This window comes from Polypterus senegalus, chromosome 3, assembly GCF_016835505.1.
Source record: "Polypterus senegalus isolate Bchr_013 chromosome 3, ASM1683550v1, whole genome shotgun sequence".
In the NCBI taxonomy this organism is placed as follows: Eukaryota; Metazoa; Chordata; class Cladistia; order Polypteriformes; family Polypteridae; genus Polypterus; species Polypterus senegalus.
Genome location: NC_053156.1, coordinates 53,038,950 through 53,052,942, shown reverse-complemented (window position 1 = coordinate 53,052,942; position 13,993 = coordinate 53,038,950). Strand labels below are relative to the sequence as shown.

The 13,993-nt window shown below is 37.1% G+C and overlaps 1 protein-coding gene across 1 annotated transcript in view; it reads right to left on the bottom strand.

The window, feature by feature from the left end:
- The window catches only part of rnf167 (ring finger protein 167), a 65,378-nt gene that overhangs the window by 25,754 nt on the left and 25,631 nt on the right, over positions 1-13,993 (bottom strand). Inside the window, exons 5-6 of the mRNA XM_039747200.1 lie at positions 3,276-3,398; positions 2,751-2,838 (exon numbers count right to left, since the gene is read on the bottom strand). Coding sequence (XP_039603134.1) covers positions 2,751-2,838; positions 3,276-3,398 — 211 coding nt within the window. The remainder of the gene's footprint in view (positions 1-2,750; positions 2,839-3,275; positions 3,399-13,993) is intronic.

Sequence of the window (13,993 nt, the reverse complement as noted above, 5' to 3'; positions counted from 1 at the left end):
AATATCTGTTGGGGTGCCCAAATTTATGCACCTAATTTTGTTATGATGCATATTGCATACTTTCTGTTAATCCAATTAACTTAATGTCACTGCTGAAATACTACTGTTTCCATAAGGCATGTCATATATTAAAAGGAAGCTGCTACTTTGAAAGCTCAGCCAATGATAAACAAAAATCCAAAGAATTAAGAGGGGTTCCCAAACTTTTTCATATGACTGTACAAGGCTTGAGCTGGGAGAGGTTTTTTCGCTGTTTCTGCGGTGGTGGGAGGATGGGATAGCAGGCTGCTGGCTGCTTGGGCTTATCGACACATTTACAACACAAAAGATGCTGAATGGAGAAGGTGCGAACGGATTTAAGGTCGGCCGGGTTTATGAGTTTACAATAGAAGAATAAGAGAAAAGTAATTCTAACGTTGAGGAAAATAAAAGCAAACAAAAAAAGCAAAAAATACTGTTTTTGAAATAAGCACTGAACATTCTAAGATGGTTATGTGACTGCGTCCTTGGTAAAGCACTGTTACAAAATCTGTTAGTTATAGTTTTGACAAAACTAAGTAATGATCCACTTCTGGAAAATTACAGTAAAGTGAGGTGAGGACATCCTCTTAGGTTAGGAGTGCCACACACCACTCCCTCATGCTGCTTCTTGACCTCTGCTGAAACTGATGTAACATACTGCAAAGCAAAAGATTGAAAAAAAAAAAAAACCACACACTAGCTTGTAGAAAAGTGTCATTGTATTTCTATGAACGTATCTGGCTTAGAAAGAAGGAAAAAAAATACAGTCAGTTTTCTAGGTTTCGTACAGTTCAGTGCATTTTAAATTCCAGATGCTTGAATGACTTATCCAGTAGCAACCAGCACAAAAAACCAGGACTACCTTGCAATCCAATTCTGAATATCCACAGCAAAATTACATGAAGCTAATAAGAACACATATGAATTCAAACATGTAACCTATTTAAAACTGCAGACTGCTTACAAAAAACGACATTAAAGCTTACACTATTTACCCAGAGAACTTGTGGTTGCAAACTATTTATGCAATTCTAGACAAGGATGCATTTTAAAAACAGATGTAACACTTTCTGGATGACGGATGTGCCATTATACACATGGTATGTATGTATAGAGTCCAACTAGATCCCTTGCCAATGCTACTGCTGACTAATTCACTAACTTTAACAGGTTGCTTGTGTGGCAGTCTGCAAAAGGTCCAAAAAATTCTCAACACAATTACCATCTTCCTTGCTCTTCTTTAGTTCAAAATGTTCACCTGTATTCTCAATGTTAAACTTTTTCATACAGTAACAGCACATCCAGGTAGTTATTTGGAAACTGGAAATGTGCTGCAGTCTTTTTTTGTAAAGCAGCAGTTTTCTATATGCCAGCCTTCCATGAACCCACTCTTATTTAATATTTTCTCTTTATAGACTGATGACACAGAAAAGATTCCAAGTGCAAGAGATTCATGTAGATGTTTACCTTAACTCTTGGGTTTTGTGTAATACATTTGAGAACTGAATCAGCAGGATTTTTTTTCAGGATGCCCACTGATAGGTAGAGTGGCAAAGAAGGTTGTTTTCTTCCATTCCTACAATAGTCTGTTTTGTTGTAAATCTATGTACATCCTTGCTTTTGAGAGAATATATTTTAATTTTTTTGTATACATATATCTTGATGCTACATTATTGATTTAAATACCATCTGTCTTTCTTGGAGGTTCACATTACTTGTCCATCCTCACACTACAATATGCACAAATATGTATGCTTATACTTACCCATATGGGTATACTTAATTTAAACAAGTAAACTCGTTTATAAATAAAATGTATTCACTCAGTATATAGCAAATGACTGATGAAAACAAATCTATATGATAATGAAGACCACCTACATAGGTAGTCTGATATTCATTTTTATTGTATCAAAATTTTTACACCTTTAGAAAATAAAAAGCTCTCATAATGGATTATTTTTGGTTTCTATGGCTCTGTGAACTTGGCAGGGATGTGATGTTAAGTGGTGAACATACTAAATATTAATTTTATGGACAGAAAGTCGGCATGATATGGTCAAGGCAAAACAAACAAAACAAATTAATAAATTTGCAGACAGTTGGAACCCAAAATATTTCATGTTTTGCCTGGTCAACTTAATTTCATTGACATTACAAAGTGGTGAATGCTTTATTGTCCCAACTTTTTTTGGAGTTTTTGGAGTGTGTTGCAGGCCTGAAATGCAGGAATGTATATTAACAAATGAAATTAAGTTGACCAGACAAAACATGAAATATTTTGGGTTCATACTGTTTGCAATGAAATAAAAGTCAAAGTAAATGCTTTTTCCTTGCCATCCAAACTTTTTCTGAATGTTGGTTGAACTTTGAATGTTTTACTTGTTGAGATGTTTTAATTCATAAATAAATGAAGTTTTAATAACTTAATTGTACTGAAAAAACAATATATTGGCAATCAGTACTACAGCAAGGTCAGTGCCCAACTAATTTAAAAACAGTATATTTTATCCATCGCATTCATTCACAACAGGTATCAGGGAAAAGAAGAAGAAAAACTTAATGGAAATTGATAAATCTTTTCATGATTTTAAAGCAGCAAAGACTATCTACAAACAGTTCTACGATCAATTTAAATACCAAAAGAAGATTGCATAATGCAAGACAAAATTATCACTAAATGTATAAGAAGTAAAAATATTTGAGAATTACTATTACTAAGAACTTACCATCACTGAACCCCATAGTTAATAATTTGTCTGAACCTGTATTATAGACAATGGCTGCGCTGTAGCCAGCCTGCTGTGCATGCAGTACCTATTAAGATAGAGAAATCAAGACAGACAAACATATATGAAAATGATGTGCATGTTTGTTTAATGAATTATTTTCTTTTAATGTTACACAACATACATAAATAAATTTGATTCAGGTTTATTCACATTCTCTAAAAAGCATAAGAAAATAATTTAATGGTTTTAATTATGTATTGGTCTCAAAACAAAATACTTAACTCAAATCATGAAAAAAAAGGTCTCTTGAATTACACTTTTTTTTTTTAAACAAATCTAGGATAAAATATGTATGCAATGTACAACATTTGTATTAAAAAAAAGTAGTGAGGATGTTTTTGATTAAATCAAAGACATGAAAAAGTCAAAATATAAATTCTTACCAGAATATTGAAATTAAGCATTTTTACTTGTTTGACTCGTGGATTAAGACAGAGATTACCACAGAATCCAAGAATTTACCTTGATGTCAAAGTTGCATTCATTTCTCTGGATAAGAACGATAAATTTGCTTGTGTCATTACTGGTAGGGGGTGGATGCAGTTGTGCACAAGCATTCAGTGGTTTCGCATCCACAAGATAACCCTGTATGAAAATATACAAATAAACAGAAATAATGACATGTATGATCTGTAACAAAATTTGGTGCAGTGTTTCTGACTACAGATGCCATAGCATTAAATCTAAAAATTGAATTTATATATCTGCAGATTGAACCACAAAATAGTAATACTATTGGTTGAAAGAATATAAAGGAATAGAAAAGTAGTTGGGATACGTCCATTAGAAAACAAGATAAAAACATTATATAATAGCAAATATGACAGATGGGACACTTTAGAATGCTGTAATAGCCTTGCTTTGTCCAAAAATGGTGCATAGCTCCACAATGAAAGCAACATTTTTTCTATGGAAACAGACGTTGCAATTTAATTCATTTCACTATCACTTTACTCAAGCACAGTACGATGGATTAAATTCCCTGTTGGCTGAAACATTCAATATGCAGTGACAATTAAGAATGCAGTACAATATACAGCAGGCATCAAATGAAATATTAACATGCATAAACCAATAGCCCTATATATGTGCATATGTACCAATACAAAATCAACCTGCAATACTTTATGTACCAAACAAGCGGCAACAAAACAAAAGATGTAAAACAAAAAATTCTGGCTGAAATGTGAAAAAGCTGTAGGCTCAAGATGAATGAGCAGTACACACTAACAGTACATTGCTTTCCACAATGACTATCTTTAATTATAGCTCAGATGAAGTAGATTACCATGTATAAGTTGGCAGTTTTACTGGAATATGTATAAAACCTTGCTTAGATTCTATACTTAAATAAACAGCGTACAAAAAAAAAAACACACACCCTGAGATGTGCTTGTGCCCAGTCCAAGGGTAGTCCCTGCCTACACCCAAGGCTTGCTAGGGTAGGCTCCAGCTGCTCTTGCCCTGGATAAGCGGGTTTAGTGGATGAATGGATCAATGAATAGTATAATCCGTCGTGTTCAAAGCAACTCGAATGTGCACATCGCCAAAAACTCAGGCCACTGAAATACTCTGTACAGTTTCAATTACAGGTTACTTCACGGTTTCTAATTTAGCTTGTCAGAGCTTATTTCAACTTGAATGTTATCTATACATTACAATCCTCCTTAACATGCTTGAAAGACACTGTTGGCAAAACAGGTTAATCAGTAGTAAGCACTACAGTGGTTAGACGTTGGAACGGCACAACCTCTGGTAAACATCACCCTGATTGTGTCTGGTTAATGAGAGTTTATAATGGCATAGTGGCAAATAAGACCATTCTTATTATTCATTTATGAAACTTTATGAGGAATGCATACATTCTCTTAACCTTTTAAAACAGGCACATTTCTATTTTGTCATAATTAAAATATGAAGACAAACAAATTCAAAAACACATTATCTGTCATTTAAATACTATTAGTGTTTTGTACATCAATTCACGTGACATAACTGAGACATTCCACAACCAATCTCTTGGGGTTATGTGCTGAATTTGAGCCTACATTACAGAAACCATCATGTACAAATTATGCAATCCTTGTTCCACTACAGGTTTAGAGGATGGATGTTCGGACATGAATGTGACTGACACATTGAAATATGCAATTAAACAAGATTTTCTGTTCACTTCATTAATCTGCCACCTGAAGTAACTAAAAAGCCAATACCAAGAAAGCCTGTGTAGGACTTATGGGTGGTCAAAACTTTTTGTAAATTTAAGCCAAGTTTCAGTTTTATAAATCACAACTTTTGTGTAAGAAATGGTTTATGCAATTTCCAGAGTCTAAACAAATTTTGTACAAGAGATCGAGTGGCACAGTGGTAGCGCTACTGCCTCGCAGTCAGAAGACCTGGGTTCTCTTCCCAGGTCCTCCCTGTGTGGAGTTTGCATGTTCCCCCATGTCTGCGTGCGTTTCCTCTGGGTGCTCTGGTTTCCTCCCACAGTCCAAAGACATGCAGGTTCGGTACAAGGGCGATCTTAAATTGTCCCTAGTATTTGCTTGGTGTGTGTATGTGTCATCCAGCAGACCCCCGTGACCCTGTAGTTAGGATATAGTGGGTTGGATAATGGATGGATGGTAAAAGGGCTAATGATTTTGTGGGCCTACCACCAGTTAAATTAAACTAAGCTTGTAGATATTTATGCATCTTATCCTTATTTAATTTTCTGTTTCACCAGAGTTGATAAAGCAGATGTTTTATAAATTGAAGAAGTGGTTGTCCAACTTGTAATGTATACAGTGTATGGGCATCAAAGTGAACAGACACTAAAATTCAGGACCAAGTCTTTCAACTAAAAAAAAAACGGTCAATATCAAATGAGCAATTAGCAGAATGCAGTAGCAGACAGCAACAAAAACTGCACTGGATGAAAATGCACAAGGTGATGATTCCAAGAGGTGGTTAGCTTACAAAAAAAAATACTTTGCAGCCTCCAGCACTCTCTCAGGAGAAAAAAAAAACTAGTACTAGAGGGAACATTCTCATTTGAACAGCTGTTGTCACTAATTGTTCTTTGGCATTATTGTTCCCAAATTAAATACCAGCTACTACTCTGCTCATGTAATAAAGGAGCTGCAACTAGCTGTGGAGTAGTGAGTACAAAGTATATAAATAAAAACATTTGTTACACTAATGTCAACTATATAAAATAAAACAACAAAAATGTGGCGCTTTAGAGATTTCTCTCCAAAAAATTGATTTTACAGTATAAGACATTTCATGATGGACAACCCTGAAATAAATTCTCTTTTGTACCCTAATCTTTCAACTATTATTTTGCCAAGTTTAGATGTTGTGGAAGAATCATTTTACGGTAATATTGCATTCATCTTAACACTAGAATTACCAGAGCCTACGAAAAAACTCGTACATCTGTCCCACCTTAAATCGCTTCTTAAAACCATTCTCACCTCTCCGCCAGCCTCCTTTGTCCTGTAAATGTGCCGATAAAAACAACTGCAAGCAGCCGGCTATTCCATCCCCCCACCGACTCAGAACGTGCACGAACTTCTCCAAGCTCATGCCTCGATCATCAGGGAGTGAAGTGGAGTTTTAGAGTGGAAATAATAGATTGTTATTTGGAACACACGCATTTCATGTGTGTTCCGTTTCTACAGTGATCTGTGTAAACACAATGTTAAAACAGAAACTTTTTCATATTTTAGTAATAAATGTTACAAAATGTAGACATAAACTATAAAATGTGTGAAGCCTGACAGCCAAAGAGCAAATAAACACTTTCATAAAAGGTTCAAGAATTTTACAACAGCTTCCATGGTGTACTGGTAAGATTTAGTCACTTAGAGAGCAGCAGACTTGCTGTTCTTCAAGAGATCTGAGTTTGATTCCCCGCTGGGGAGAAAATTTATTTATTTTTAACCTTCGCTGTTCTGCCTGCCTGAACTCCCTGTCTATCTATATAGTAATAACAGTAATTTTATTATTATATAGGAGCTTCCCTGTCTGCCTATCATAGAGTGCCTTTCCTTCCTACCTATCTATATATCTATCCCCTTAGCTGTTTTTTTATATATCTATTATACAGTGCCTTCCCTGTTTATTTATATATCTAGTGCCTTCTCTGCCTGTCCGTCTGTCTGTCTGATTGCATATAGCACTGAACTTACTGCTTTGTACTATTCTGTCCTCTGCATGTCCTGGAGTACAAAAGAAACACCACCATACAGCAACATGTGCGAACTGGCAAGATCGGGGAAAAAACACGTGGTCACTGATTACAAACCGCAAGATGAATGAAAGAGACAATATTTGTAAAAACATCATCGCACTAATGCAATATTATTTGAAAACAAACAGCATCAGATCGGGTTTGAATATGCGCCCGATCTGACGCTGTTCGTTTTCAAATAATATTGCATGTACTATCGCTTGAAACTGCTGCACTGAATAAGCTGACTCCTTCTGTAACAGCGTCAGCGTGTATTCAAACCTGATCTGACGCTGTTCGTTTTTAAATAATATTGCAAGTACTGAACTATTTTAGAAAAAAAAAAAAATACATTTGATTTCAGTCAGTCTGTAAGAGCCAGTGTAAATGCATGATAATTGTAAAGGTTAGCTTTTTTTTTTTAATTCAGTTCCATTCTCTCAGTCGCGTTCACGATCCCAAAATCTGACAATGCTGTTTTCACATAAAGACGCGCTATAACTCAAATGTGATTTATTTGGAGACGCGCTATACTCCAATGTGATTTATTTGGAGACGCGCTATACTCCAATGTTATTTATATAGGGAAGAATGTACAATGTCCATATGAACCATAGCACAGAGAGATGTGTACACTGCAACAAGTACACATGCCGTAAATGTAGGAAGGGTGTGTGGGAATTGTTAATATTCGAATGTGATGATTTTATAAAGCACGGATCGGAAATCAGCAGTTCTTAGCATTGCACCACGCAAGCTGTCGTATCAACCGCCTACTGTAACTTGCTTTATTTTTTCTTCACTTATAGTCTAGAATAAAAGTGCACTTGTTTTGTTATACTTGTACACCAACATATGTTCATATGTTTTGAGCGACACGGGCATGCTCAAAAAAAGAGACGTGTAATGCCACGAAAAGTGCACGCAGGCACTTCAGTTCGCAAGCATTGGTACGAGAATGCAGTCACAAGTACGCTGCAGAACTAAAGCACAAAACAGTATTTTCAGATGAGCGGGGGGTAGGGAAGGATCCTGAACACGACTGAGAAAATGAAAAGTGAATAAAAAAACCCCCTTAAATATTCTTTCTCATTATAGGATTCACCTGTGTATGTAGGTCAGGGGTCACTGAGCTTACCAAGCCAATTTGAGTCCCAATAATTAGTTCTAAAAGTTTTGGAATCAATAAAATGACAACGGTGCCCAAATTTATGCACCTGCCTGATTTTGTTTGAACAATTATTGCACACTTTCTGTAAATCCAATAAACTTCATTTCACTTCTCAAATATCACTGTGTGTGTCTCCTATATGATATATTTAACTGACATTTTTTATCGTAACAACCAACGATTTATACAAGAAAATAATGACTATTAACAAGGTTGCCCAAACTTTTGCATCCCACTGTACCAGTATTGCTTCTGACTGACTTAACAGTTTACTGAAACGTACACAACTTTGAAATACTGTACGGCTGTGCATTAATGCCCAAGTTGTTTTGGGACTTCAAAGTACAGGTAAAATTCTGTTACAACAAATATCTTTATAAAGAAATTTTCATTACAACAAAAGTACTTTTATAGTTCCGACAGTTTCCCCATATGACACGAGTCTATAGAAATCTCGTTACTATGAAGTACATTCATCAGATACTTTCATTACAACGAAGTGACTTTGAAATGCTTGAATGAATCATCCAGAGCAGTTAGTTATGTGGTTGCAGCTCAGTTGTGTACATTTGCACAATGATCCCCAAACAGAAATATTGTAAAAAAAAAATTTCTTTCTTCAAACTTTCCTTGTATTATTTTATTGCGGTTTTCAGTGATACCTTTTGCTTATTGCTTGTCAACATTTGAAAAACATCCATTGGAATTTAACTCAATGTCACCCTCCTATAGAAATGGCAGACACGAAAAAATGATAACAGTTCATATTAGGGGAAAAAAAAAACTTTAAATTTTTGCAGGTCTCAATTGCAGCAAAAAGAAAAAAAGATGTTGCCAGTGAATATGGAATTTCGCAATCGTCACTGTCAAGTTTCTCGAAAGACCGAGCAAAAAAAGAAGAAAAATCTCGGGTTGCAAATGTATGTGAACTGCTGCATTTGAAGACGCCGAAAAAGCAGTTTTTATGTGGTTCAGTGATGCTTGTTCAAGAAACATTCCTATTAATGCGGCACTCATTCATGAAAATGTGAGGTTTCTAAACTCTCTTGGGACCTTCCCCAACTGGACAACACACCGAAGAGCTTCCCGAAGTGCGATCACCGCGTCTGTGGAAAACTGTTTATCCATTGCTGGGGCAACAGCAGGCTCACAGCTCTGCTGCAGCTCTTCACTGAACCAAACAGAGAAGATCTCAATGGGTGATGCAAAGAACATTGTAAATGCAGGGAACAGTATTACTTGGCAACTAACCTGGTCACATCCCTGTCTGACTGCTGTGTCTGTTTATAGGAGAGTGGCAGATCCCGCTACAAACTGGTTTTGCTAAAGTACTGAGACTCAGCCTCATGTTTTGGGGTGTAAGACAAGGACTTATAGCGCGACCACAATCTTTTAGGATTCGCTTCAGTGGCACTTCACTGCAGCACTGTTGCCCTGCCCCGGCATCGGACAAACAATCCTACACAGACGCATCAATTGCTCTTCGGTACACACTTCAGTGTGACATTGCCGTTGGGTGGGGGATCCCAAAAGAGTTCGTAAACCTCACAATATGAAGAAGAAGAAGAAAAGGATGATTCGGCTTCTGATTGATAACTGTGCTGCCCACAACATGCTTCCGCATTTAGATAATGTTCGCTTTGAATTGCTCACACTCAATTGCAGAGCATTGCTTCACCCATTGGATTTGAGCATCATTCGCACCCTGAAAGTGTATTATCGCAAGGAAATACTGAGAAAGATTCTCGTCAGCATAACTTGTAGACAGGAGAAGATTAAAATTAAGCGAAAGAAGCTACTGAAATGATTGCAAACACCTGGACGCAAGTTAAAGAAAGCACTATAGCAAACAAACACAGAATCTCATTACAACAAAATATTTTTTAGGTCCCTGGCAGTTTGTTGTAGTGGAATTTTACCTGTATATGATTTTTAAAAAATGTACACTTACTGAATAGTGCCATCCTTGAAATAGAGATAAAAAGTTTCAATAAAATTAATTACTTCTAACTCATCCATGCTTAGCACGTACTTTGCACAATGCCCACTGGTAATCAAGGGGTCCTGGCACTGCATCAGTGTTGGCTTAACACTGAAATCTTACTCTTCTACTGTAGAATATTCAATAAACTATTGAGGATACTATCACTCAGTATTTATATCTTAAATTGGATAAGCACATTAGATAAAGATGAGTAATCTACAAATAAAAATCTTAATACCCTCTTTTACTTTTTACTAACATTGTATACAATGGTCACTTTCACAAAATACATGCACTTCTATGCAGGAGAGCAGAAGCTGGCAATTCATTCTTTGTAGCTGCGTTGATGCTTGTTTCAGTGGCAGTTAAATGTTTGGATGAAATTTCTTAGAACAACTAACTTGTTTACAAGAAGAAAAAATAGTTTTTTTCCCTTCATTTTAGTATTTAGTTATGCTTAACAAATCATCATCAAAGTCACCTTTCCACAGCACAAGCTTGAGTTCTAAGAGCATGCAAAACAGAATCATCTGAATTTGTATTTGAGACTATTTTCTCACAAACCCAATAAGGACACCAGTTTATTCATAATTAGGGTTGAGCCACTGGTGAATGATGTCACCCATAGCTGATTTGCTAAGCACATCATCCATGTAAATAAACATTCGATTTGCTCCAAACAATAGTAGAAATTTCCGTAAAGTGCCAAAATGCAGCAGTCACTTTTTTCCCCTAAAATCTTGCATGCCTCACAATAATAATACATTTTATTTACACAAGGCACCTGTCTAATAACTCAAGGATACCAAACAAATAAATAAAAAAACACATTATAAACAAAACTTAAAACATCAGAAAATATAAAAATTAAAACCAAACAAAGCCACTGTAATCACAGCGAAAAAGCCATTTTAAACAGATAGGTTTTAAGTTTACATTTGAAGGATGACAATGATTTAATATTTCTATGCTCAGTAGGTGGTAAATGCCAAAGCTTAGGAGCAGAATGGCTGAATACTCTGCTCCCCATGGTGGTTAGATGGGAGAGAAGGACGGTCAGATGGATGGAGGAAGAGGATCTAAGGTTACGGGAGGGAATTGCAACATGAAGGAGGTTGGACAGATATGGAGGGGTGAGGTTACTATTTAATTTAATAAAATTTGAAGGAAACCAGGATTTAATTTCAGCAATGCAGTCAATAAGTGAAGATGGTGGAAAAGAAGAGATGGGTTTACTAGCAAAGTAGAGCTGGGTGTCATCAGCATAACAGTGAAAACTAATGTTATATTTAGGATATTGCCAGAACTGTAGGGAGGGGGTCAAGCTGACAAGTGGATGGCTCGGATTTGCAGATGAGATCTGAGATTTCTGAGGAAGTGGGAAGCTGGAAAGAGGAAAATGAGTGAATAGGCGAGTGTAGTTCAAAGGAAATACAGAGAGAATATGGACCGAGGTGCTGATGTATCCTCTGGATTTTCTCATTAAAAAAGGACATAAGAGAATTACAAAAAGCAGTCAAGTAAAGGTGAGATGGTAAAGTGTCTGGAGGTTGTGCAATATTATTAAGTAATGAAAACAAAGACTTGGTGTTACCTTTATTACAATAAATTAACAGAGTGTAATAGTTGGATTTGGTTTGAGCTATACAGTCCTTATAACAAAGTACATGATTTTTATGCATCTCTTTGTGAACAAAGAGTCCAGTTTTATCATATAACCATTCTAGTTGCCTGCCCTTGGCTTTCAGAAGCCGAAGTTCAGGCGTAAACCAGAGGGCAGAAAAAGAAAAATAAACAGATCTGGTTTTTAACGGAGCGAGAAAATTCTGAATATCATTGAGTCCAGTGTTATAATAGGAGACCAATTCTTCGGGAGGGGATAAATTATAAAAGTCCATTTGGGAAACAATTCTAGAAGACAGAAAATTCAAGTTAATATTACGAAAAGATATGAAATGGGGGAGATTAGTAATAGAAAAAGTAAGTTTAGCATTAAATGAAAGGAGAAAATGATCAGTTATAGTCAGTTCATCTGCTGTAAGATCGAGAGGGACAACACCAAAGCAGCAGATCATGTCCAAGATATGTCCTTTACAATGGGTGGGAACATCAGCATATTGCTGGTATCCATAATCATTAACCCACCACCAAACTGCTCATGCTGAATGATGTTACAGGCAGCATAATGTTCTCCATGGCTTCTCCAGACCCTTTCACTTCTGTCACGTGCTCAGGGTGAACCTGCTCTCATCTGTAAAAAGCACAGGGCACCAGTGGTGCATCTGCCAATTCTGGTATTCTATGGCGAATGCCAATCGAGCTGCATGCTGCTGGGCAGTGAGTTCAGGGCCCATTAGAGGACATGGGGCCCTTGGGTCACCCTCATGAAGTCTTTCTGGTTGTTTGGTCAGAGACATTCACACCAGTGGCCTGCTGGAGGACATTTTGTAGGGCTCTGGCAGTGCTCATCCTGTTCCTCCTTGCCCAAAGGAGCAGATACTGGTCCTGCAGATGGGTTATGGACCTTCTATGGCCCTCTCCAGCTCTCCTAGAGTAACTGCTTGTCTCCTAGAATCTCCTCCATGCCCTTGAGACTGTGCAGGGAGACACAGCAAACCTTCTGGCAATGACACGTATTGATGTGCCATCCTGGAGAAGTTGGACTACCTGTGCAACCTCTGTAGGGTCCAGGTATCGCCTCATGCTACCAGTAGTGACACTGACTGTAGCCAAATGCAAAACTAGTGAAGAAACAGTCAGAAAAGATGAGGAGGGAAAAATGTCAGTGGCCTCCACCTGTTAAACCATTCCTGTTTTGGGGGTCATCTCATTGTTGCCTCTCTAGTGCATCTGTTGTTAATTTCATTAACACCACAGCAGCTGAAACTGATTAACAACCCCTCTGCTACTTAACTGACCAGATTAATATCCCATAAGTTTCATTGACTTTATGCTATACTCTGATTAAAAAGTGTTCCTTTAATTCTTTTGAGCAGTATGTATATATATATATATATATATATATACACACACACACAGACGTTGGAAAGTTCAATATGTCGGCCGACAGTGGTGTCATACCACCGAAATAAGTATGTACATTGGTTTCGGTTAGCGCAGGGAAGCCGCCTACCAAAAAATGCATTATACAATTGAGAAGGCAGCGAAACAATAAGAAGCGAGTGAGTGACACATACTGTACAAGCATATTCATGCCTGCAGCTACTTCGGAAACAAAGCACGGTGTAAACCTAAAGTTTAAATTAAGTTCATAGACAGGCTGCCACTGGCGTTTGTCATGCCCACGGCAATGCGGAATACAAGTTTAATGAGAGGACGCAGGGTATAAACGACAGTTTTGATCAATTTCTAACTAAGTTCAAATTGCTGGTCAAAGGCTGTGCTTATGCAAATTCCGAGAGACTGTGTTTGTGGGGGGATTGACAGTTAAGGCGGGTGGAGGAGTGACGTCATCATCTCCCCTCCCATTCACCTCATTTCGCTCTGAGCTGAGCTCCGCGGCTAACGCCATCTTACGAAGCAACTTCGTCACACTGCCACCAAATACTCACAGAAAAATCCACAAGTTAATACACACGCTGTCTCTACAGTTTCTCCACACTGAATCCTCCAGGCACTACTTACAAAAGGTTAAATTGACAATCGTGTTACGTTATTTTTAAAATGTTTTCTTTTCTTAGCACAAGCACAGCTGAGAAGCTTCGATGCATGTGCTCCATAACGCGTTAAATAATGCATTTAATCACTCTTTGCATTACAAGCAAAGGGGAACTTTTGTCAATGCATGA